The 27,318-nt window shown below is 36.8% G+C and overlaps 1 protein-coding gene and 2 pseudogenes across 30 annotated transcripts; 1 reads left to right on the top strand and 2 right to left on the bottom strand.

Annotated features, from left to right (window-relative positions):
- Positions 1-4,672, top strand: LOC103932339 (annotated as a pseudogene).
- On the bottom strand, positions 1,642-25,668 carry LOC125473961. 30 transcript variants are annotated; one of them, XM_048577366.1, is made up of 14 exons: positions 25,514-25,668; positions 24,721-24,822; positions 24,491-24,562; positions 23,207-23,785; positions 22,795-22,893; positions 22,388-22,477; positions 22,217-22,286; positions 21,986-22,026; positions 21,757-21,799; positions 21,122-21,161; positions 20,960-21,034; positions 20,674-20,806; positions 20,487-20,509; positions 1,642-1,724 (listed from the first exon to the last, which is right to left on the bottom strand). In XM_048577366.1, the coding sequence occupies exons 4-12, from the start codon at positions 23,272-23,274 to the stop codon at positions 20,697-20,699; spliced, it is 636 nt and encodes a 211-aa protein (XP_048433323.1). In that variant the 5' UTR covers positions 23,275-23,785; positions 24,491-24,562; positions 24,721-24,822; positions 25,514-25,668; the 3' UTR covers positions 1,642-1,724; positions 20,487-20,509; positions 20,674-20,696. The 30 variants fall into 30 exon arrangements, 5 of the variants coding, with proteins under 5 accessions (XP_048433323.1, XP_048433321.1, XP_048433324.1 ...); XR_007255694.1 differs by lacking the exon at positions 1,642-1,724 and adding exons at positions 19,159-19,926; positions 24,185-24,256 and having other exon boundaries at positions 20,372-20,806; XR_007255693.1 differs by lacking the exon at positions 1,642-1,724 and adding an exon at positions 19,159-19,926 and having other exon boundaries at positions 20,372-20,509.
- Positions 14,962-18,201, bottom strand: LOC125473960 (annotated as a pseudogene).
- Positions 25,669-27,318: the final 1,650 nt, after the last annotated feature.

Raw genomic sequence — 27,318 nt, 5'->3', positions numbered from 1 at the left:
ATGGTGAAGACTGCAGCGGAATGGAAAACAAGTTCAGGCATCCCGGTAATGATCCATACTCTAGTACTTAGAATCAAGGATGGAGGAATTATCCAAGAGCAAGCAAAAGCAATGACTCTTCGTAATGGAAAACAAGTGAAGATTGCAGCGGATTTGGGACCAAATATTGAGGAGGAAGAGGTCCAAGAAACTGCACAAGAGCAGCAACCATTGTCAACTATCCTACAACCATCAGCCATCACAGGACCCATCGCAGACACTTCTTCGAAATCTGCCATTGCCGTCGTGCCACTACCTATGCCTTTTGTCCACACCGTGAAGCTATATGTGCCCCTTATTCCTTTTGCTCAATGGCTTAAGAAGAATAAGTTAGATGAGAAGTATTTCAAATTTTTAGAGATGTTTAAGAAATTGGAGATTAATATTCCATTTGCCGTTACTCAGGAGCAGATGCCGAACTATGCCAAATTCATGATGGACATCATCTCAAAGAAAAGAAAATTTAATGATCATGAGATGATTCAGTTGACAAAAGAATACAGTGTAATCTTTCAAAGAAAGCTTTCGCTCAAGCAAAAAGATAGAGGGGGTTCAAAATTCCATGCATTATTGGTGCTATTTTATTTGAAAAAGCATTATGTGATTTGGGTTCTAGTATTAATTTATTACCTTTATCTGTTGCTAAGAATATTCGAATAGGTGAAATTGAACCCACTATTGTTTCTTTGAAGATGGCGGATAGATCAATTGCATATCCAGAGGGAATAATCACGATGCAAGCCGATTGGCAGGGTCCTTGAGATCTTGCTTGAACATCAGAAGTGCTTGTCTTTCGCTTTCTTTGCAAAGTGGAGGCCAACCGGGATTTCCATTGCATAAACCAATACTGAAAGTAATGGTTGCAATGGCTAGAAACCTGATTAGCAGTGTAACAACTCTCATGGTTCTCTCCATAAAGTTCAAGTGTATGAAGCAGGTGATGTGTATGAGCAATGAAGGATCCAGAGTAGTGCTACCTATATATACTAGGGAGCCTCACCTTTTCTAAACCATCCTCTACGGCATGAGACCGCATTTTCAAATCGGTGCACACCAATGAGAGTAGCAGTCGTCGGACGGACTCTTGGAATCTTGGACAAAAGTTTCATAGATGATAAGATGGATTAAACTAAGCGGCTATTTAGGACTAGCTAGTCCACATCTATAGAGACACAAGTTAATTTAAGACCCCACTTGGAATTGGGAATCGTTTGTGTAGTTGGTAAAACCATATACGATGGTGAATGCATGAAAAGTCACGCAGAATAAAAGGGTTGAACTACACATACTGCCATTTAAGAAGCTAGTCCATCTGTAGAGACAGAACTTTAAGACCAGTCATATTCACAACCCCACCAGGAACGGGGAACAGTCCTTCATACAAGTCGTAGCTAAGACTAAGTACCAGGAGTATTTCGTTAAAACCGCTCTTTTAAGCAACGTTATTTTAAATGTTTATATTTGGCTACTGATACATAATTTGATGACCGAAGAAAATGTTTATACTTGATAATCATATTCATGGTGAACCCCTGAGTCATAAGACTATATATTTCTAGTTTCATTTCACCTGTAATTTATAACCTGCCCCCTTCCGGTTTAAACTTTAAAGGATGCTTTTCTTTAATCCTGGTTCTTGACAATCAGTGAAGAGTAATAACACATACAGACATTAAACTTGAAACCTTTTTTCTTTAACCTAAACTAATTACACTCGGATTACAATGTTATCATTTAACAATAGGAATTCCCATACCTTAGCAGAAGTTCCTGCATCTGCAAAGGATCCTTTAAAACCTTTTTTCTTGAACAACCCCGCGCTGCAACACATCCAAGCAAGGTAAACCAACAGCACCCTCATGCTGAGCATAAGTAAAGTAGCAGACGAAAGTTTTTTTTAGAGTTGATGTCTTAACATGTTTAAGTAGCGAAAAGATTACAACACATTGGATGTGTTAACAGATCCATAAGCTGATGACTCCCTCTCTGGTTTACCGGATCATTCTTAATGTATTCAACAATGCAGCAACAATTATAGGTACATAATGATTTGATAAGATAACACTTAAACTGTGCAAGATCTTGCCATTGCACCAGCATGGTAGCAAAGCGTAAATTATTTTTGTGTATACCCTAAGCTCTGATAGTAGCATGGTGGCCCTGAGGTCTCTCTCTCTCTCTCTCTCTCTCTCTCTCTCTCTCTCTCTCTCTCTCTCTCTCTACATATATTGTTTACGAATTGGAATTCTGGGTTGTGCTTTGATTTGTATGAGAAAAACAGAATCAGCCCAATTTAATTAAGAAGCCTCTGAGTTGTTTTTATTGTTTGTAATTTTGACTCGTTGAATTTGAGAATTGCTTCTAATCTGTGCTATGATAATTTATTTGGAACTGAGCATGCTTGTTGATAGATGATAAGCTTCAATTTATACTGTCTGGTAGAGAGTTTATAGTGCCATATCAAGTGCTTTTCTTATATAATCGTTCACATTAGCCGGCAATTGGACCCGAAAACGATTTATACTCCTTTGATGCTGATCATTCGATATCCATTTCATTAAAGTTTTGCTTTGGTTATTAGTTTATGCCAATAATTCCCAATCGTTTTTCTCACTTTGGCCATGTGATCATGTTAGGTGTTGAAATGGGAAGATGTGGAAGTAGGGGAGCCAAAGGATGGCGAGATTCGTGTCAAGAATGAGGCCATCGGGATTAATTTCATTGATGTGTACTACCGCAAAGGCCTTTATAAGGCTGCTACGCTTCCCTACACCCCAGGTTTTGTTTCATTTCATTAAGTTCACTAGTTGAATAAAATTCATTTTTGAGATTATGGAGATGCATTTCAACCAAGATTATCTTGTATCCAAATTTTATTAAAAATTTTGGGTACTTCTCTGGTGAGTATAAATTTCGACAAATGGTTAGGAATGATTGGGATGAACTTAAAAACAAGAATGCAGAGCATGAAATCAGATAACAGTTCCCACCGATATTTTGATTGTGTATATATACATCTGAAACTTTATCGGGCACTGCAGATGTAGTTACTAGTTACCCTATTTATGTATAAACCAAAACTGATTTCAGGTGTCGAGGCTTGTCGAGTCGTGACAGCTGTGGGACCAGGTCTAACGGGCAGGCAAGTTGGAGATCTTGTAGCCTATGCTGGTCAGCAAATGGGCTCATATGCGGAAGAGCAGATCCTTCCTGCAAACAGAGCTGTGCCTGTTCCTCCTTCCATTGATCCTAAAGTTGCAGCCTCCCTCATGCTTAAGGGTACGACAGCTCAGTTTCTACTACGCCGCTGTTTCAAGGTAGTTTTACACATGCACCCACATCTGCTTTTTTTTAATCTCTCTTGAAAATAAATGTGGAATTGCAGAATGTTTTTGTAGAGCTCTTTGTTTCATGCACACATTGTTCCTGTCAAGGTGAATATTTGTTACTAATAATACTGGTCACTGCCAGCAAATGTAAATCAGTAAATGAAATTCAGTGTACCGCTAAACCAACTTTAGCTATTGTCCCTGTTTCGGCAACGTAAGCTGAGTTGTTTGTAACCCTTTCATGTGCGAATCATGAGCACTCATAGAAGTTGAGAAGCTTTCTCTCTCTATTAATCTGTTCCTTTAAATATCTGATAAAAGGGAAAACTGCCATTCCTTTTCTCTTTCACTTTTTCATTTGTGGTACACTACTTGTTTCCGTTACGATGGACAGTCTACAGAAATAAGAAAAGCATCACAGCTAAGTGTGAAAAGTGAAGTGCTTTGTTAATCTCAACATATCTTCATTCTACAATTGCATGCCTAATGATGGCCATCGTTTTTCCTAATTTTATGAATGTTTTGAAAAATTGAAACCTTTGTTGCTTCTGTTATTAGATCTGACTCGACGTTTGTTATACAGGTCGAACCTGGACACGCAGTCCTTGTTCATGCAGCAGCTGGTGGAGTTGGATCCCTTTCCAGTGGGCTAATGCCCTTGGTGCGACTGTCATTGGGACTGTGTCAACTAAAGAAAAGGCAGCACAGGCCAAGGAGGATGGATGCCACCACGTCATAATATACAAGGAAGAGGACTTTGTCACTCGTGTGAAAGAAATAACATCCAACAATGGGGTTGAAGTTGTCTACGATTCTGTAGGGAAGGATACGTTTGAGGTAAGTTATACTTGTCTTATATTCATAAGCTGTCATGATTTATCCAAACTACTCAACTCCAACATTGACATCATCTAATAGATAAGTAATGTTTTCGACTATGAATTCTTATCGGGAGGTATTGTTTTCAGGGATCATTGGAAGTCTTAAAACTTCGGGGATACATGGTGAGTTTTGGGCAGTCATCAGGTGCGCCTGATCCAGTTCCGTTATCAGCTATTGCCGCGAAATCACTTTTCTTGACTCGGCCTAGCCTCTTTCGTTACGCTGTAACTCGAGAGGAATTGTTAGAGGCTGCAGGAGAGGTATTTGCTAATGTTGCATCGGGTATATTGCGGGTTCGAGTGAATCACACCTACTCATTATCTGAAGCAGCACAGGCACACGCAGACCTTGAGAACAGGAAAACATCTGGATCTATTGTTCTTATACCCTAGGTCGGAAGCGAACATATACGAGTTGGTTTATTCATTTCAAAAGCTTTGCGGTATGTGTGAAGAAAATTATGAATAAGGAACGGAACATCGCCTTCCAGTTCTGAAACTTCTTGTACCTGTTGTGCTCAAGAGACATGCGATGTAATGAACCTCTATTAATTTCCATCGACATAAAAAGGGGTGATTTGTATGAACAAAACTTAGAACTTTACATATTGAGAACAATATTTTTTTTCCCTTATGGTTCTTAGATTATTTTCCTTTATTGTCAAGTCAAATTTAAACGTTTCATCTCTCTTATCACGTGAATGGACATGTTTTTCTCGAGATTGGTAGCATTACGAGAGTGACATGGAGTTCATGAATTATGAATCTGTGTGCCCCTGAGTTTCTATAAATTAAGGCCATGTAACCACAACATACATTCTTAGAACTTGCTAAGTTGAAATGAGAGATAATCTCTCAGAGGTCAGTAAAGATGAGTGGTAGGGAGGGCGATCTCACAATCTATGTCCAGCTTCTCTTCTTCATAAAATTAAGAAGATGACATAACATGAATTCTCTCCCATGCTACTCATTTTTATTGTTGCTGAGGGTCTCTCCCTTTTCCCTTTCATGCCACCCAATTAGAGATTTTGATTTTGATTTCAAACAATTTTCATTTTCTTTTCCAATTTTTGTTTTTTGATGTCTTCGTTAAGATTGATACAATTTTGGTAATGTTTATAACTTCTTTTCTTTCTCTTTTAACAGGTGATGGTTTAGCAAATTCAACTAGATTTGAAGAACTTGACCACATTTCTTAATTTTGATTCTCAGATAATTGCTACTGACACTTCAAAATTATTATCTTGTTCTTTTTTTTCGTCTTAATTTTTTAATAAATAGAAGTACCAGATGACCAGAGTTTGCACACAACACCCTTTGACTGCTGCATGGCGCTATTCACCAACACCGTCCGATGAGGAGGCCTCCTTTTTAAATCAACACCACCAAGATGTCCATCTCACTCTTCAAATTAATTGCGACCAAAATCGTAGACTACTGTTTTACCCCATATTAATTAAGTTAATTTTTCCAATTGTTATATGTATGGAGGGTTTGATAAAAATAAATATGTATGGAGGGGGAAATTTTGAAATTACAAATGCTTCACCAATTTCAGATTCGCATTCCACACACCTTGTCATAGGTTCGATTTTTAGCGATAGTGAATCATACGATGGTAGTCAGATGATGACTGAACTGTCTCTACAAGTCTTCTCGACCTCCGAAGAGGTGGCTTACTGTAGCTTACCCACGAGCTAATCCCCTTAAAAAAAAAAATCAAATTATGTAATCTATTTGAGTTTTTCACTTATTGAAATTAATTTATTTATCACCAAATTTGCGATTGGAAAATTTGGTTTATGTCGCGCAATTCAAACATGGCCGCATCGCGTAACTAGTTTTTTCTTGCTTGCCAGAAGAAGATGAACAAATCATTAATTAGATGTTCAATTTTGTTTGTTTGAAATACATACCACATTGTTTATTCAATTAAAAGTGGAGAATTAAAAAGTTTGTGAATCCAACACTACAATGCGTAATTCAAAATTAACAGGAATTAAACCAATTAATGAAAATATTTGGGCTGAAACATTAGCAAAGTGAGTCCATCAAGCCTGAGTCGTTATATATAGAATGAGTTTATTGTTACATAAGATTTATGCGCTTAATTAGATACGTTATCATGTGTAAGTTTTTCTTTATATAACAATTTATTAATGAATAAAATGTCAGGAAAACAGTGAATCCGTTATATAATCCTTTGCCAAGAAACCAGTATCCACACGTTGGAGGTAACCAAGAAACCAGTATAATCCTTTGCCAACAATGTTCACCATTGCACAAATGTTATGCCCAGAAAGCTGAACTTGCCACCGCTCATTTTCAAATTCCCTACATTGTCTTGTATTTATTGCTTTTTTATTTATTTTCTAATTGGCATATGAATAAAGTAATAGAAATTGAATGAATCATATCCAGTTATTTCCTACCAAAAGAAATGAAGATCATTACAAATCTGTGTAGATTAATTATTTTCGTTTTTTTTAAGTTTAATTTCCCCATATTTAAATTAGTCAATTTGTAATGGAGAGAGAATAATTATAGCATACAAAAAGAACTCCGATCAATATTGGATCAATTTGAAAAGAAAAGGGTGGATCTTCCATTCGGTGTAGGAAAGAAAGATCATAAACTTTGGAGATTTACTATGTATATAAAGTTGGAGAATTAACGAAATAATTGGCACAATAATAATAATATGAAGCATGTGGTTTAATATTCTAGTGTTAGGTTTTTAATCCTGCGTGTCGGGTTCGAAATTCCCCCTCCCTTTAATTATTGTAATAATTTCGAATCCTTTTCATCCTCATAATAATAATAAAATAAAATAAAAAAAATCAAATGAAGAGAGGAATGGTTGCAATAGTGCCAGCCAACGTTTTTTACTAGAATTTTAATTCAATTAATAAATGGATTTGAAAGGAAAGGAAAAGTTATCATGAATTTGAACAAGCATTATTTGTATTTTGAAATACTCATTTTAGCTAGAATTTTAATTCAATTAATAAATGGTTTTGAAGGGAAAGGAAAAGTTACCATGAATTTCAACAAGCATTATTTGTATTTTGAAAATACTCTTTAAAATATATTGAGTCTCATGAAGTTCCCATATGAGGCTCATATATGATTGCAAGTTTAGTGGTGGAACGAGAAATTTATAAATTGATCATACTTTTACTTATAATGACTATTTTTTTTATTTATAAAAAGAGTGTGATATGCATTAAGATGAGAAAGATACGTACACAAAAGAGGATAGGGTCCATCAATGGGCCTTGATAAAAACCTTGATGGGGCTTTCAATTCGGTTGAAGGAAAAAAGAATGTTCTGCCAATTTTTAAATTTTTTCTGCAAAAAACTCATTCCCAATCAATCAATCAATACAAAAACCTTAAAAATCCTAATAAATCCAAGATGAGAGAAATACTGATATGATTGGGATTTTGTGATACAACCAAATGCGATAAATAGTGACTGAATGAACTTAAACACCAGAGAAGCTTTGAATTAGGATATATATATATATATATATATTGGTGGAGAAGGCGTTTGCGTGTTTGATAAGTCCTTAGCTTGTTTGAGAATTAACGTGCTAATTTTTTTAAGTGAAACAAAACACAAACAATTAATGTAGTTTTGGTTTATGTCAATTTAAAAAATATTGATTAAAGATCTCCTTGCTTCATTTGTCGTAGTTAATATAGAGGTCAAATGAAATTTCAAAAACAAGAATTTTATGCCCCAGACTCCCCCCGGAACATTCAAAGCTCTTGACCATCCTTTTTCTAAACCATCCTCAACGGCTGGAGAACGTGCGCGTTTTTGAATCCGTGCCTATGAATGAGTCAGTCCGACTCTCGTTGAATGTTTGACAATGTTAAGAAGTTGAGAAGATCAAATTTTATGTGGAAAATTTGGCCAAAAACTCTTATATATTCCATACGATGAATGCATGAAAATTCATGCAGAATAATTAAAGCTTTGATTTTTCTTGCTCAAAGATGACAAGGAGCTAGTCCATCTGTAAAGACAGAACATGAGGACCAGTCATATTCACAACCCCACCTGGAACTGTGAACAGTCCTTCATATGGGTCGTAGGCTCCTGGCTAGGCATATCAAGTAAGTAAATGATTTAATCCACAACTCTAATATGATGGATTTATCCAACATAAATCAACCTTTATATATATATATATATATATATATGTAATTAGAATGTATAATTAGAGAATAATATTGATTGTGATTTGATTTCTAGAGATATCAATGGGGTGTTTTATATTGGAAGTAGGATTGTTGGAAACCTAAATTGGAAATGATTATGATACTTAACTTGGAAGCTAAGAAAGTAAGTTTAGGCTTCTTTTATGGACGGAAGCCCTAGCTTTTAGTCTATATCAATACCAAGGTTCTAAAAGATGCTAGATGCTAGTCGAGCGGCGGGCTGGGGCCTAGCGCCTAGGTGCTTAGGTGGGGGCCTAGGTAGATTAGGCGGATTTAAGTAATTTTGTTATCCATCATATAAATTAATTCAACTTACTAGCTAATATGTAAATAAACATTGAATAATTTTTTTTTTAAAGAAAAATATATGTGTAAGAAAATATGTAAAATTTTAGCCCTTTTGTATCATTTTCTAAGCCTATAAATTTTTTTGGGCCTTTTTCATTAATAAAATGTAAGGTTGGGCCTTGTATTCCTTGTTTCACCCTTGAATAGAATTGTCCAGTCCATTATAGATGGGCGCAATGGACCCTAACAAAAAACCCAAAGCTATCTAATCCATTTATTATTCTATATTTCCTATTAGAATGAAAGAATACACCAAGATACTTGTACCAGCCTCCCGATTCCCAATCATTAACTCACATTTTTTCCAAAAAAAACCCTAAGCTGCTTACTGCAAAAATCATTGCCGTCGTCAGCCATATCACCACATCTGTAATTGCAGATCCATACTCTCTTCCGTCAGCCATATCACCACATCTGTAATTGCAGATCCATACTCTCTTTGTCATATCGTATACAATCGTCACGCCGAGAGGGAGACGACAAGACTCGGGGAGAGAAGACTGTGAGGTGCAGAGCACCCAAATTGGCCAGTGTCTGCTTGCTTCTGGGTAGACGGTCATATTTTCCCAGACCATCCAACTTCCGTCTAGCCTGCCCAGCATCCGTTTAGGCCGCCTAGGCATTCGCCTTTCGCTGTCTAATAGCTTTCCCGATTTAGTAAACGATTTTGGGTTAATCGTGGCGGAGCACCACTGTCTAGCGCCTAGAGCATTTTTTAGAACACTAATAAATATCGGTCCCTATAAACCCTAGAACACATGACACAAAAGCTTCCCATAGAGCATTGTCATACGGCTAGGAGTTAATAGAAGACTTAGTGTGTTTCTTCTCAATGCAATACTTTTTATGGCTGCTGCTAAAGCTTCATTAGGTTAAGGTTTGATTTCTTTACGTGCATTAATTACATGCATGAGTTGTCGATGCAAATTTCAACATCTTCAATCTTGATGAAAATGTTCCTGCAAAACAATCAACCATTTTGATCAAAGACCAAAAACCTCATGAGTCCACAAAGAGTGGGAGGAGGCGGTTTTGGCCAATGGATCTCCAATGCCTAAGTTAGTCTCTCTGATAAGAGTGAGTGCTTAAGGTTTTCTGTGCATAGAAAATGCGTACCATTTTTTTGTGGAGAAATTGGGTATTTATAGGAGAATTGGCCAGCAATTAGGGTTTATTTTGGTGAGAATGTTCCCAAGAGATTGTGTAAATAATATCTTGAAATTCAAGGTAATTATCCCTAATTAAATATAATTGGGATAATTACTTGATAGGGTTTATCTTCAATTGGGAATGCATTTATGATAGGATTTAGGGATAATCCTATCACTAAGTATCTTCGACTTTTTCCACGTGCAGTGGAGCTCTGAGTAGTCCTAGGATATTGAGTTGCGCTTAGGATGCCTAGCTCATTTAATAAGGGCAGTCTTGTTTTTTTGGGCTAAAAGTACATGTGTCACCTTCATGATTTTTGAGATTATTTTTGGCTCCACATAAGTGTTTTAATTGTACACCCTCAAAGCATAACATAGCAATCATATGCTTTTTTAGTATCTACATAATTCATATCAACCGAGGTGCACAACACGTGGACTTGAGAGACTTCCAAGTTCACAATGAAGTATTCACTCAAACTGATCAGGAAGTAAAACAATTAGTCACCAAAACAATTCTTCTTGGATGAGGGTTGGTTTACCCGGGTGATTGATCTGCCATAATGTACTCCTACCTATAGCACTGGTAACCGAAGTCAAGCATATATATGACGATCTTCATGCATGAATAGCCGAGATGAAAGAAACGGCGGTAGATGATAATGATAATGGGTGTCACGTCTGGAAGGGTAGGAAGAATGAATGCGCGAGAGGTGCCATGGAGTGAGGAATATCCCTAGTCTCATGTAAGACAACTAAATGCACCTCGAGGTGCTGTCGAGGAACTAGGGTTGAGCATAGAACAGGCAATTGAGCCACTCGATCAACCAACTTGTCTATATGTATCCATTCGACCAACCGAAATTTTGGCGCTAGTTCTACTGCCTTGACTTTTCAAAGTATTCAAGAAAGACAAACCTCAAAGTACACCGCGCACGGGGACCCTATAGCTTTCTCCAAAGATTGTGCTTGTACGGGTCTCTTACTCGTCCATTCATTTGGAGCATATGGACATTCCAAGAAACACATTTCCCTTACAAGCCGTTCTTGTGCTTAAAAGCTGGCATGGAAGGAGTTTTATGTACTCCCATATCCCTTGTAGGTCTCATTGATATGTTAATAACAAGGAATATGCAAGTTTTGGATATCTCTGTATATAGGATCCGTGCCGTTGTGAGATATTTAAAAATTTTCCACCAATACGCTTTTTTCTCTTCAGTTGTTCCTTGAAAGAGTGCACCGTCTGTCTCTAAAGCGAATTTAGAAAACAAGATAACATAGTAGTTCCTACCCACATGGTCCACTCCCTTAACAGGCTGGACTGGTCCACATGAATCATAGTTAGCAGCTACAGTTAAACCAACTGCCTCCTTCGACTGGAGACCAATAGTTGTGTGAAGTATGAGCAATAAGCCTTGTTTGATGATGTGAAGGTAAAAATGTCATTTTATGTTTTCTGAGAGTAAATTCAAATCCCGGAGTCAAAACATTTATTAATATAAAAAATATTTCACGATCTCAAACAAATTACCCCTCAGTCAAATGCTTTTTGCTTTTTGGGAGTGATTTCCAATCACCTTCCTTTTCACCATTTTTTTTTTTACCCAGAAAAAAATAAATGAGAAGTTCAATTCTGGTGGTAGCTGCCTACTCAAATTATACAATGGCGTTTGTGTGAAAGAAAGAGGACTTTGTCGCTCGTGTGACAGAAATAATTTTCGACAATGGCGTTGATGTTGTCTATGATAGAGTAGGGAAGGATACGTTTGAGGTTTAAGTTTTACTTTTCTTATGATCTCCATAAGTGTGTCATGATTTACTCATATGTTGCTGCATATATATGCCTAACCAACTCCAAAATTGACGCAAGTGACTTTTAACTCAGTTGGTCAAGAGCATTCGACATTATCTGATATATAACATTTATTTTGGACTACGAATTCTTACAAATAGATATTGTTTTCAAGGATTGCTAGCAGCGATGAAGACTCGTGGGCACATGGTGAGTTTTGGGCAGTCATCAGGTGAGCCAGATCCAGTTCCCTTTCAAGTGAATTCAATGCACCATTTCTAATAATTCGCTTGATTAAGATTCCAATACTTTACTTGAAAGAATTTAAGCTAGGGTTGTAAAGACTGATTGCATAAGCTCAACTCAATTGAAGATGAGTGAGGTTTTGCCTTTATTATATAGAGATTACAAGATAAGTATGTTACAATATAAACGTATAGTAGATTACAAGTGAATTCAAATTACAAATATAAACTGATAGAGTCTAAGAAGAGATAGGACTGCGTTGGGTTCTCTATTTGGTGAAGAGTCCTTGAGTTATCCAAACTAACTTTGACTTGGTGAGCGGGACTTAGGTGATTCAAAATGCAAGGATGTGGATTGCTGACCTGGAGTACATGTAGGAATAATAGGTTTATCACGCCCTCGCAAGCTAAGTGGGCGTTTACAAACAGGAAGCTTGGAGAGGAGATAACTGAAACAAGCAGAGGACAACCTTTTGTGAGAAGATCTGCAATCTAATCAGTAGTTACGACATAGCCAACTTGAATTTCTTTGCGAACAACCTTTTCTCACACATAGTGATAGTCAACTTCAACGTGTCTCATCTTTGTCTGATAAACAGGATTAGAAGCTACTACAAGTGCACTGATATTGTCGCACCATAACTTTGGTGGAGAAAGAGAAAGGTGCAGGTCATGAAAGATATGGCAAAACCAAGATAAAGTGGCTGCCATATAGGTCTGTTGTCTATACTCGGCCTCAGTGCTTGAGCAAGACGCCCTCGCTGTTTCTTGGAGCTCCAAGAGACAAGATTATCTCCAAGGAAAATGCAATAGCCCCTAGTGGAGCGCCGATCATCAGGATCTCCAGCGTAGTCCACATCGGCAAATGTAGTGAGTGTGAGAGGACTAGGTTTATAGACAATGCCCTGATCATGAATGGCCTTCAAGTATCAGAATATGTGTTTAACAGCAGCCCAATGAGTAGTAGTGGGTGAATGCATATATTGGCAGACCTAATTGACGGTGAAAGTAATATTAGGTCTTGTGAAAAGAAGATATTGGAGAGCACCGGCTATACTTCAAAAATTAGTGCCATCTGACAAAGGTTCTCCGTCATATATACTCAACTTACGGCCAGTTGCAGCGGGAGTGGTGAGAGGCTTTGCATCAGACATTTTTGTCTTCTTTAGAAGGTCCAGGATTGACTTGGATTGAGAAAGATACATGGCAATGGATGCCTGTGTAATTTCCATTCCCAAAAAATAATGCAAATGACCTAGATCCTTCATAGAAAACTTTTGACCAAGCTGTTGAATGAACCGAGATATATGTGATGGATTATTGCCCATAACAAGGATGTCGTCAACATATGTCAACAAGTAGATAACTGTGGATCCATTAAATAAGGTGAATAGCGAAGAATCTACTACTGAGGCCTGAAACCCAAGTTCTTCAAGATGTTGGGAGAAACATTGAAACCAGGCACGAGGTACTTGTTTCAAACCATATAATGATTTTTGCAGTTTACAAATATGTGATGGAAACTGAGGATCCACAAAACCTGAAGGTTTGTTGCATATAAACTTCTTTTGCCAAAGAACCATGTAAGAAAGCATTCTGAACATCAAGTTGTCAGATAGGCCAATTGTAGTGAAGTACAATGAAGAGAATGAGTCTGATTGTTGCATGAGTGACAACCGGACTGAACGCCTCGCTGCAATCTATACTTTCTTGCTGGTGAAAGCCATTTGCGACTAATCGAGCCTTATACCGCTGTATAGAACCATCAGAATGTCGTTTGATCCGATATACCCATTTATTTGGATGAACATTCATGGATGGAAGAAATGGAACCAAGGACCATGTGCCAGTACACAAAAGAGCATTAAACTCTTTTGCCATTGCATGTCACCATTTGGGATATTTGTTAGCCTATGTAAAACAAGTAGGCTCAACCACAGCATTAGGGGCAACAAACCAAATGAGATGAAGTTTCACTAATGCTGAAGACTCATGTAGAGTACAGGATTCGGATTTTGTACATGCAATATATGCCCTTATTATTTTCTTTTTGGAGATTTAAACAGACCCCTGTTCTTAACCCTTATGCTTAGGATGTCAAGCAACTACAGATCGATACATGTTGAGTCGAGTCGAGTCGATTTTATTTATTCTAGGAACAAAGTTGCTTCATGTTTCAAGTTTGTAAACTTTGCGTATATTGGCATCAATACGAATGCTTTGTGACAGAGAGTGCCTCTAAATAACATAGGAACATGCTAACTCTATCATCACCATTTTGCTTGCTCCACAATCATTTCAAAGCTGCATAGCAATTGGGTATTCTCGTAAAAGAGCGAGATGTGTCATGTGAATTAGTACGAAGAAGAGAGAGAGAGAGAGAGATAAGTACTACAAAGAAGAAGGGGAGACAGAAGAGAGAGAACAAAAGAAAGATCCAGAGGTAAAATTGTAAATGAAAAATAATTAAAAATACAACCACGAAATAATGTGAATAATGTGAGTTTGCTGATATTTAATTAATGGGGTATGTTATCCACACACCCTATTTTACTTTTCACACACCTTATTTTACTTCTCACACACCTCTTGATACTTTTTGTCTGTTGATCTTCTTCAATTCATCCGATCCGACGGTCGAAAATTAAAAAGGTGTGTGAGAAGTAAAATGGGATGTGTGGATATCACACCCCTTAATTAATAGGTAACTAATCCCTAAACCATTTTCACACATTTCTCTTGTCATTCAATTTGCTTCTGCTGAATTAAGAGTTACATGTTCAGAAAACAAGTGTTTTAATTTTATATGGAATTTTTTTTTTATATTTTTATTATTTTTTAAGAAAACCTCGACGGTACGAGGGATATTTTATTAATAACGAAACAAATAAGTTACATTTAGTCACAGGAGAATATAAACCTTACCCCTCATAATGCCAAGAAAATGAGAAAAACAACATTGAGTAAGAAGGGGGGACATAAACCTTACCCCTCTAGAAACGAAAACAAAAATTATACAAGGGAGGGGGGACATGAAACCTAACCCCTCTAAAGCCAAACCTGAAAGAAAATACAATGAAACAAGACGACGAAATTTGACAAAATCATACAACACAACCATACTGGCATATTCGTCACAGCAAGGAAAATGCCAACAAACTTACGCATAGTACAAAACAAAGCTAAACATATTCAACTATTACATGATACATTTTAAGCACTATCCTATTCAGCAACTGTGAAAGAAGAATGCTCCATGGCATGTTTACCAGCAAAGAACCAAGCACAATCCAAAACCCCGTGAAGAATCCAACTCCTAAGCTCACGTAGAACCACCCATCTTCTAGTAAACGGTATCCACCTCCTCCGTCTTGCTTAACTGGTGGTGGCGGCGGGCTGCAATTCTTGTTCAGTGGAGCTCCGCATAGTTCGTTGCCGACGAAGCTCGACTGATCAAGGCTCTGCAGTTGAGTGCTTTCCGGAATTCATCCCGTCAAATTGTTGTAGGCCAAGTTCAAGTGACTCAGAAATGTCAAATGCGTCATGCTTGGAGGAATTTCACCATCAAGTTGGTTCACGGAAAAATCGAGAGATTCTAACTGTGCCATATTACCAATCTTTGAAGGAATTCTTCCAGTGAAGCGATTATTCGATAAATTGAGTGACTGCAATGCGAGGAGGCCGGTAAGTTCTTCAGGGATCTCTCCATACATAAAGTTGCATGAAAGGTCCATGCCTTTTACGAATCCCAGAATGTTGCTATATTCCATTTCTATCCCTTTCGTTACCAAGATTGCATTCTCAGAAATAATAAACCTAGCCCCATCATATATACTAAACCCAGACCATCTTGACAAAAAGAATTATGACACACTTTTCAAATTGTGGAAGCATCTCGGTATCATTCCTGAGAGTTTGTTATGTGCAAGGTCCAATATCTGGAGACTTTTCAAATAACAAACTTCATTAGGAATATCTCCTTCAAACTTATTCGAACGAAGGTTAAGAACATGCAACCCTGAAAGGCTTTTCCCTATCCATATTGGTATGCTTCCGGAAAACCCATTTTCACTAAGGTCAACAACTGACAACGAGGTACAGTTCTGCAGGGAATGTGGCAATTCTCCGTACAGGTGATTATTGCGCAAGTGCAGTGAGTTCAGCCGTTGTAAGTATCCCATGGACATTGGGACATTCCCAGTTAGGTGGTTGTTTTCTAAATGCAGGAAGCTCAAGGATTGCCAACTCATCCAACAATCGGGTACTTTTCCAGTGAGAAGATTGTTCCCGAGATGAAGAACATCAAGTTGCTTTGTTTCATCCGGCCTATCAAAGAAGAAGTGGAAAACAGATCCAGAAAATGATGAATTGGAAAGATCTAGCCAATATAATGAGGTGGGAACAATAGGCAATGCACCAGTGAAATGGTTAGAACTAAGATCAACCACTGAATATTTACCTCCAACAGATATATTTGGAATCTGCCCATACAACTGATTGTGAGAGAGATTCAGAGATTGTACTTGGGAAGTCAAGTTCCAAAACCAAGTTGGAATAGTACTTGAAATTTGTGTACCAGACAAGCTTAGTTTTTTTAATTGCGTTTGTGTCCACAACCACATCGGCCATTCAGGCCCCAAATGCCAGTAATCCAGCTGCAAAATTTCAAGTTGAAAAGGAGGAACCCAATCTCGACTAGTTTTCAGAGTAAATGAGTTTCCTTTTGCAATGAAATGCTTCAACTTTGTAAGGTTGCTAAAACAAACTTCCGACACTGCACCTTCTAACGAACTATTAGATATATCCAATTCCGTTAGCATTTTGAGTTGACCAATAACTTCAGTGAAACTTCCATTAAACTGATTTCCAGATATGTACAATTTTTCCAAGCTTGACAGATTTCCTAGTGACATTGGAATGGGACCTGATATATTAGTATTCCCCAACGACAACGACTTTATTCCATCTGGACCACATCTAGACAAACTTTCAAAGATTTCGAATGGTCTTTGAACCGTGAAATGGTTCTCTGACAGATCAAGAACTTTCAACTTACAAAGATGCCCCAAAGAATTTGGGATTTTCCCCTCCAACAGATTATTATCCAAGTAAAGATTGACAAGGGATGTCATGTTTCCAATGGAACTCGATATTTCACCGCGTAATAAATTGTTAGAAAGAAGTAAGGACTCGAGATTGTTCAAGCTATACAACCATTCAGGTATGGTAGAATTGAAGTTGTTCTCGTCAAGATTAAGGACTTTAAGACCGGTCATATTCTGAATAGAATTGGGAATCGGATCAAGACTAATAGAATTGTGTGACAAATCAATTTCCCTCAAAGATGTGATATTCTGTGAAATGCTAGGAATTGGACCTTGGAAACCACAAGCACTGAGATCAAGAGAAACTAGATTTTTAAGACTGAAAACCCACCTCGGCATCAAAGGATTAAAATAGTTTTCAGAAAGATCAAGGAGGACCAGGGAAGTAAAATTTGTGGTGGGTAGATGGGGAATTTGATCAAGTCCACAACTAGACATATCTAACTCTACCAAAGAAGGGAGCATGTTTGTAACTTGCAACTAGTCAGATTCTTTGCTAAGATCTACAAAACTCAAGTCCAAGTGTTTCAGCAGAGAAAGACCAGAAATCCACCGAAGGTTTTCAACCATCAGATTGTAATTACTGAGATTGAGATAGCGTAGACTGGAGAGATTTCCTAGTTTATGAGGAATTACTCCATGAAACGATGAGGATGCAAGATTAAGGTGTGTTAAACTTGTCATAGAACCAAAGAAACTGGGAATTTGTGTTGTACTGAAATCATTGTTACTCAAGTCCAAGTAGTTGAGATGCTTTAAACTGAGCAAAGAAGGATTTATCTTACCACCGAAACAAGAGTTGCAATCCCAATCAGAGCCGAAATTATTAAGGTGTAGCTCGTGGATATGGCCGGTTATGTGATCACAGACAACTCCTGTCCAACTGCAACAGTCTGAATCTTCTTCTGCAACCCACGATGCAAGCCGATTGGCAGGGTCCTTGAGATCTTGCTTGAACATCAGAAGTGCTTGTCTTTCGCTTTCTTTGCAAAGTGGAGGCCAACCGGGATTTCCATTGCATAAACCAATACTGAAAGTAATGGTTGCAATGGCTAGAAACCTGATTAGCAGTGTAACAACTCTCATGGTTCTCTCCATAAAGTTCAAGTGTATGAAGCAGGTGATGTGTATGAGCAATGAAGGATCCAGAGTAGTGCTACCTATATATACTAGGGAGCCTCACCTTTTCTAAACCATCCTCTACGGCATGAGACCGCATTTTCAATCAGAGTAGTGCTACCTATATATAGTAGGGAGCCTCACCTTTTCTAAACCATCCTTTACGGCATGAGACCGCATTTTCAAATCGGTGCACATCAATGAGAGTAGCAGTCGTCGGACGGACTCTTGGAATCTTGGACAAAAGTTTCATAGATGATAAGATGGATTAAACTAAGCGGCTATTTAGGACTAGCTAGTCCACATCTATAGAGACACAAGTTAATTTAAGACCCCACTTGGAATTGGGAATCGTCGCTCCTTCAAATACATTGTATTAATATAGATGAATAATTAATTTTTTTGATGGATGTGATATTTTTACTGGGATATAATACGCCCACCTAAGCTGGGTGTCAAATAGGTAAATGTGCAAGTGAAAGTAAAATGGGTAAATTACAATTTACTTCTTTAAATTTTGGTACAATTGTAACGAAATTTTTTTCATCCCATGTTCTATCATTTATATAGTGACACGTGATGTACCATCCCATGTTCCGGTCACATTGAAAAATCTCTCTAATTGTAACCTCGTACAACATTTCTATAGCATTTCAATTTCATACATTTGGTTATAACTAGCAACAATTGCCCATGCGATGTTGCGGGTTTTAAAAGCATTTAAATGATACTGTTGCTTGTATACACACAAAAGATCAGACTTCTATTTACATGCAAAAAAGATTAGACCAACAAAGTTCTCGTGGCTTTGGATCAACAATAGTACCAACATACAAAAGATTATGAAACATTGTTCGATTTACATGCAATTTTTCTATTTACCGTCAGAAAATTAGAATGCTAATATTCAAGGATCATATGCCAGCTTGAAATTGAAAGACTAAACTCTGAATTCAAAACTATTTACATGTGGAATAATTTGAAATGCCTCAAAACATTATCATGATCCAATTGTATATGAAAGACTATCCAGCTACTGCTAAGAAGTAGAGAGTCAATGATCCTTCACTATTCATGGCAAGGCACACCAGATACAACTCATAAAACTCCCACAGATAAGAGCAAAAACGACTCAGTTTGTGTAGTTGGTAAAACCATAAACGATGGTGAATGCATGAAAAGTCACACAGAATAATTAAAGCTTTGATTTTTCTTGCTCAAAGATGATAAGAAGGGTTGAACTGTACATACGGCCATGTAAGTAGCTAGTCCATCTGTAGGGACAGAACTTTAAGACCAGTCATATTGACAACCCCAACAGGAACTGGGAACAGTCCTTCATACAAGTCGTAGCTAAGACTGAGTACCAGGAGTATTTCGTTAAAACTCTCTAAATTTTATGTGGAAAATTTGGCCAAAAACTCTGATGTATTCACACGATGGTGAATGCATGAAAAGTCATGCAGAATAATTAAAGCTTTGATTTTTCTTACTCAAAGATGATAAGAAGGGTTGAACTATACATACTGCCATTTAAGAAGCTAGTCCATCTGTAGAGACAGAACTTTAAGACCAGTCATATTCACAACCCCACCAGGAACTGGGAACAGTCCTTCATACAAGTCGTGGCTAAGACTAAAGACCCTTCGTAGCTAGCTAGGATGCAAACACAATTAGCCCGTGCATTCTGAGACAACCACAATTAGGCTTTAGCCACAGAATGATTGTCAGACCAGCAATAAGGATGCAAGCTATTTCAAGAAATGGAACTTCTCGAGTAATCAGAATGAATGTGAATCAACCTACAATATGCCCCCGAAAAGAATTGAGTTTGGATTAAAGCCGCTCTTTTAAGCAACGTTATTTCAAATGTTTATATTTGGCTACTGCTACATAATTTGATGACCGAAGAAAATGTTTATACTTGATAATCATATTCAAGTATAATAGCTGATCAAAAAGAGGTGGTTCATGGTGAACCCCTGAGTGCGAAAGAAAATGTTTAATCAAAGAGACTTGAAACTCATAACCACATAAATAACAATCTTATTATTATCATGGATGGATGTAATATCATTTATTATGTTTTTAGACACAAATCATAAGACTATATATTTCTAGTTTCATTTCACCTGTAATTTATAACCTGCCCCCTTCCAGTTTAAACTTTAAAGGATGCTTTTCTTCAATCCTGGTTCTTCACAATCAGTGAAGAGTAATGACACATACAGACATTAAAGTTGAAACCTTTTTCCAAGCAGATGCTACACCTACAAAAAGATATTAAGCTTAAAGACCTTAATATCCAGCTTTGGATAATTGGCAAGTATCTGCTAACCTTCCCTTATATGCTACAAATTCTGACTTTAGCTTAGGAGAGCAATGGAATTTGATTAGAATTATTCAGAGCACAAAAATACACGTAAACACATACAAAATTTTTTGAGCCGCACGATATTAGAGAAAATTCATCTGGTGGTTCATCAACTGAAAGCGACGACGATCCAAAATCAAGGGCAGGGTAGACGCCAGGTGGCCTTTCTCGAGGTTTAATTCACAGCTCAGCCCTTCATCAAAAAGTGAAAGATCAAAATTACTTTTACAGGAAGAGCAATACCAGAAGATGTAATCTAAATTATTTATATTTGGTTCCCCTGAAATCCTTTTGACTGCTTCAACATACTATATGCAGACAGAACCAGAACCAAGTCCAGACTCACTCGTAATAGGTCTCCTCATCCACAACAATATCCCAGCTTTCCCCTGTCGTGCTTTTCCCATATTTGTGCACCTTACTGCAAAGAGAGAGCAAGTTAACTTGTCAAAGAAAAACCGGAACAATAGATGCCAATGCAGTTCAGCAAGTTTATTTCCTTTCGTACCCATTTCATAAGTGCTCTTCTCCCCATGTCCTTCACCAACCTAGACATGAGAGAACAAAAACAGAGTTGCATCAGATTAAATTATTGAAAGAAAAAGTTCACTTCTGTTGTAACGAATCGACATTAGAATCAAGCAACCAAGTTATGAAATACGAATTTAAAATGTAACTATTTACCGTGTCTGAAATGAATCTGTGAAATCAAATAGTTAAACCCTAAACAGCACCATTGCAAATAGTATAAGAAAATTGAAATTAACCCTAAAGAAATTGGGAGAGAAGAATATGGAAAGGGAATACCTTTCGGCCCTTTGAGTTATTGGAAAAAAACCCAACAGAGCAACAGATAAACAAAAATACAGGAGGAAAGAAAATAAATTTTCAACTTGTAAGATTCATACGCGAACAGATTGGTGGTCAAAAGCATTTCAAAACTCAGAGCCATCAAGCTTTTTGATCTGCATGGAAATTATTTATGAAGTTTGAGATTCTTATAGACGCTTCAGACACATCGACATATTGAAAAAGCAATATTCAACAACCCTGTTGTTCCTAGTACCCATGCTCCATAGAAGGTTACAGAAAATATGAATGTCTGGACTCTGGAGTGAGAAAGTAAAAGGACTTACTGCGTACTTCATATCTTCCAAGTTTGTGTAGTCTACAATCCCTGTTGTTCCTACAAAAAAGGCATAGGACAAAAGCTAAGTCAATCGAAATTCTGATGTCTCATGAGCTAGGTCCTAGGATTAAACTATTGAACTAACACTATATGAAATAGCAGAGTATATCCCAAAAACAGTCTGAAATCTGGTTGATAATCGAAGAGTTCGAGTATGGAAGAGATGAAAAATGGAGAGAGCACCTGTTTTGGCTGAAGCAACGGTTCACACAATCCGGACAAAACTGCAAATGTCTTAAAAGGGGAAATTATAAAAAGAAACCTTAGCAACTGAATTCAAAGAAACATTCTGACATTGTAAATAACATTTCACAGAAATAAAATAAATAAAAAAAAAACTAAAATAAAAAAAAAAACCTAAAGTAATTACACTCGGATTACAATGTTATCATTTAACAATAGGAATTCCCATACCTTAGCAGAAGATCCTGCATCTGCAAAGGATCCTTTAAAACCTTTTGAGTTCTCCTGTGCATATAGACCCCTTGTAAGTAATCTTAATCAGTCAGTTATCATGAATATACAACTTATATTAATTTTCTACAATATCCAACACACAAATATAACAGAAGAGGAAAATTTTACTTAAGCAGCACAAAATGATATCCTCTGCATTTCATTCCAAAATCCATCACTCTTATGTCTTTGCCTGCACAGTTTTTGCTCCAACATAGCCTGCCATGATGACAGCACTATCAATAATTAAGACATAAAGAAAAGGCTATCCTAGCTAGGTATTATCGTTGGAGTAAACCAACAGCACCATAAGTAAAGTAGCAGACCAAAGTTTTTTTTAGAGTTGATGTCTTAACATGTTTAAGTAGCGAAAAGATTACAACACATTGGATGTGTTAACAGATCCATAAGCTGATGACTCCCTCTCTGGTTTACCGGATCATTCTTAATGTATTCAACAATGCAGCAGCAATTAAAAGTCCTTGGAAAATGCCAAGCTACTATAAAGACATGACGAAAACTATATCTCACCTTACCCCCTTGTTGGCATAGACAGCATATCCATCCTTGTTGTTCGGGGTGAATCATAATCCAGAACTCCATTATCATCATCGTCAAGAATGTCTTTGGCTTTTCTAGCAAGAACACCTCAATACCCATGTTTGGATTCATTAACACTCTTCAATGACGTATACTCGAATCAGATACCGGAATCAGATACAACAAAACACACAAGTCACTAATGAAACAGCACAAAACACACAACCCAAAAATTAAATGAAGAATTTTTTATAACATGCATGTTGATAATACCATGAAAAATTCCACTTCATTATACATGCCTATTGTTTTCTCTGTCCAAATATGAAATTGCCATCATCTTTTTTGAAAGCACAAACCAAAATCACTTCTCAAAGAGATCATACACAGAAGAGAGTGGAAGCTTACCCAAAGCCAATTTCATGTTGTTCACTCCTTTTTTTGGACCCAACAATCTGTGGGTTTGATTGCAGCATAGTGATTTAGTTTAAAATTTCAACATTGATTATATATATATATATATATATATATATGTAGATAATCCTAAACACATCAATTAAATCTCAAATTACAAAGAACACTTCAATCTGACTAAAACTACACAAAGGAAAAAACAAAGACATAAAAATGTTCAAACCAATCTAGAAGCCAAAATGATCCCCCAACATCAGTAAATTAACAATAAAAATCTAAACCCATATAAATTCAAAGGAAAATCAAAACGCGCGAAAAAAATTTTGGATCACAAATTGTCAGGTACAAAAGGATAAATTACAAATCCAAAAGAAAAAAAATCACAAACAAACTAAAACTTCAAATCAGTGAAGACCGTACCTTGAAAAGGGGTCGCCGCTCTTGCCAACATCGGTGCTATCGCCGTCTCGACCCTCAACATGCTTCCGGCCGTACTCGATGACCTTGGTTGTGGAATTCTCCAGCAATTCTGGCAGAATTGGTTATGCCTGTTTGCTCGCCCAAGGTTTTTTGCTGTGAAAGAAGGCAAAATTTATAAGGTCAGAGAGAAACATGATAGCCACGGAAAGAGTGCCAAACAGTGGCGCAAAAAGACTGGCCGACAGTTTTTCATGACCAGCAAAACATACACCCAAGAGAAGCAAGTATAGTTATTAAGATTTAAACATGAAAGCATTAATCGCAAGGAAAAATTCATCATCAATATCAACTTAATGCTGAATCATAAAGAATTAAGAATCAAATGAAAGAGCCACAACTAAATCACATTCCAAGAACAGAAGGTTATATGAACGAACACAAACCAATTACAGAACTCACACTCATTGAACACAAATTTCAGCAAATACCCAGAATAAATAGCAATAACTTAACCATAACCCAGACCCAAATCACAAAAGCGGCAAATATAACCTCAATCCCACTTAAATCCAAACAACCAGATGACCCAATCTCTCAAATATCACCAACTAATGATCAAGGCAGCTACAAAACAGAAAACAAAAATGTGAGTTCTAATTGAATTCATTTACATATACCCTACACCATTAAGATTTAGTAATAAATTTATATTCCTGTATTCCATAAAGAAAAGAAACTCGTCATATAGAACAATTATAGGTACATAATGATTTGATAAGATAACACTTAAACTGTGCAAGACCTTGCTATTGCACCAGCATGGTAGCAAAGCGTAAATTATTTTAATCAGGTACATACCAATTGGTTGTGAATTTTCTGACCGCAGGTGGTTGAAATACCAGCCACAACAATCTTAACATCAACCTCGTCCTGCAAGGAAATGAAGTTAAACGTAAAACAGATCATTCTGGGAACACATGTAACCTAAAAAATGTTATGCATTAAACTTGTGCTTCCAAGCGTATATTATATATGACTTGTCCTGGATGTTCTTATATTAAAGAAACCATGATTATTGTTGCGTATACCTTAAGCTCTGATAGTAGCATAGATACAGCGCGATAAGCAGGGTCTTCTGTGCTTTGCACGATAAACGTAAACTCTAAGGGACCACCATAGAGAGAAGTGACCTGTTTTCGTTAATTAAACAAAATAATTCAGACCATATTGGAAGAAAACCTTGGATACAAATTCAACCTATTAAATTAGTTAGCAGAAGGATTTTGAACACTTCACCAGATAAGACATCCTTACAGTGCAAATATAGAAATTTAGATATGTCCATCAAAAGAAAATATAGTTTAACTATGTTAATCTAACATCACAAAGATATTGAGTTTCCAAGTCTCAGAGCCAATAGAGTGTGATTTGAACTTCTTATGAAGCAAAACCTAATTTTTCAACTCGAAAATAATACAAAAACATGATTGGCTTTGACCACTCTCATTCCAAATGTTCTAGCGTTTGACCACTCTCATTATCAAGGGCTCACCAAATGGGTTTTCGATTTCTGTATGAAATTAGAAGCCTAAGTATGAATCATCAAGAGCAGGATTCATATGTCCCCTTCCTTGCACAGAATCTAAATATGATTGACATGTTCTCAGCACGATTCACTAACATAATGCATAATGTGATCTATGAAATGCCGAACTCAAATGCCGGCAAGCAATTCATCCCAGACGCGACCCCAAATAACAAATTGAAACCCAACAAAAAGAAAAATTTCAAGTGAATTTCTCGGCAACCAAACGGACCCGGATCTGAACGAAACATAAAATGGCGAAAAAAAATCTAAATTTTAAGGGAAAAAAAACAAACCTGGATCTGAACGAAAACTGCTAGCGTGCTGCAGAACGCTCTCTCCCTCCCCCTCTCTCTCTCTCTCTCCTCCTCTCTGTAAGCCGCATGCCTTCCCCTCACCAAATCCCACACTGAGCGGTTGATCCCACCGAATACAATCCTAACTTGTCCCAAACCCAAACTGACAACAATGCCCACCCAACTTTTACCCCCAACCGTGCAATGTTAACCCTGAACGGGCATTCCCGTCATTCGAACCAATGGCAGCTTCGTAAAAAAGCTGAAATATCCAAACCTACTGGTTTGGTACTGAACTCCTTTTATAAATATAAAAGTGAGTATAAAAAAAATTGAGTTCAAAAATATGTTTGATAAATACTTAAAAACAGTTTATTTTCAAAGTTTTGGATATAAAAAAAACTAAAAACGTGAAGTAGCAAAAATGAGTTTATTCTCTCAACACAGCAGAAGCAGTTTTTTTTCCAAAGCACAGCAATACCAAACCAGAAGCCAACAGTGGCATGATCCTAATTAAACTGAAATTCAGACCCTAACACATAGGCCACTCTGAAAAGAAGTGGTGTGGTCTTAAATAGAATAACATTCGGGTTCAAACACTGTTCATTTAAACAGTGCCAATTTCAAATCTTACTTTAGACTAAAGTAATTTATAAAGAACTAGCTTCTCCGCACGCACGTTAAGCATTTTTGCATCACGGACACTACACGTCTCTAAAGGTGTATTATGATAGTTTTTCTTCCATTGTAATTGTCAAGATATATTTTAAATGTATTGTGTAAATATGAACTTTTTCTTTACCATGCACGTTCTAAAAAGTTGTCATGTTTTTCGTTTTCACTTTGCGTAAAGTAATGATTTAAATGTTATTCATGTAATTGTCAAACAACATGGGATTTTAAATGCAAGTTCCTATCTAAAGTCCATAAACAATAGCAAGTAGCATCCACTTTCCAACACTTATAAACATAATTAAAATTTACAAAAATATTAATAGGTCGAATTCCTGGATTAGAGGAACATAACAAAATAAAAAAGACAAAGTAAAACAAAAAGTTTAATTACCAAAAACGTAAAATAACCAAAAGAAAGAATGGAGCAAATTTCCTCACAAATTGCACACCAATTGATTGTTTGCAAGAACATTTCTCTCTCTCCCTCTCTCTCTCCCTCTCTCTCTGATTGAGGCAAAAACCAAAATGGAAAACCTAATAACAGTAAAATACCAATCAAACATTGAAGAGAAAGGAGGAGACATAGGGATAATTCCACTGTAGGAGTGTGCTTGAAATGTTGTAAAACCCTAAAATTGGTTTAGTTTAAAGTTTAAGTTCATATGAGTAGAAAAGCAAATGAGAAAGAATACACATATGAATAAAATTAGATATCTATAAACCTTTACCATCCTAACCATTGTGGAAAATCTTCATTATAGCCAGAGTCATAGAAGATATACGACTCTTCAATACTTTTTTAACAATAATTAAGGGCTATGGTCATAAGGAAAATTAGAATGTTCGAAAGACAATACACTTGTAGGCTTGTAGCAATTAAAAGATTAAACAATTAAGTGGAGAATTACCTGTTAGAATTGAAAATTTATTACAAAAAGTTTGAAAATTGCCCAATTAGATACTGAAAAAGAGAGTGATGAGATGGAGGATTTCAATCAAATTAAAAATTTGCAACATGCAAATGTAGTGGGGGTGAAACTCTTTGGAATCATACTCTTCCTCTTCATACTCTTCACCATCCTCATCGTCCTCATATTCCTCATAGTCATTGCCTAACTGACCATATTCCT

This window comes from the organism of the source record quoted next, unplaced genomic scaffold (assembly GCF_019419815.1).
Source record: "Pyrus x bretschneideri cultivar Hongxiangsu unplaced genomic scaffold, Pyrus_bretschneideri_v1 Contig110, whole genome shotgun sequence".
Lineage (NCBI taxonomy): Eukaryota > Viridiplantae > Streptophyta > Magnoliopsida > Rosales > Rosaceae > Pyrus > Pyrus x bretschneideri.
The sequence above is the reverse complement of the archived record's forward strand: the minus strand, read 5'-3'. Positions and strand labels throughout refer to the sequence as shown.

Excerpts from the sequence above, each read along its gene's own strand:
- LOC125473961 (XM_048577366.1), bottom strand. The coding sequence starts at position 23,274 with ATGCTGCAATCAAACCCACAGATTGTTGGGTCCAAAAAAAGGAGTGAA. Across the intron at positions 22,478-22,794 it reads CTGTCTATGCCAACAAGGGG|GCTATGTTGGAGCAAAAACT; the intron begins GTAAGGTGAGAT and ends TCATCATGGCAG. Across the intron at positions 21,800-21,985 it reads CGTTGCTTCAGCCAAAACAG|GAACAACAGGGATTGTAGAC; the intron begins GTGCTCTCTCCA and ends CCTTTTTTGTAG.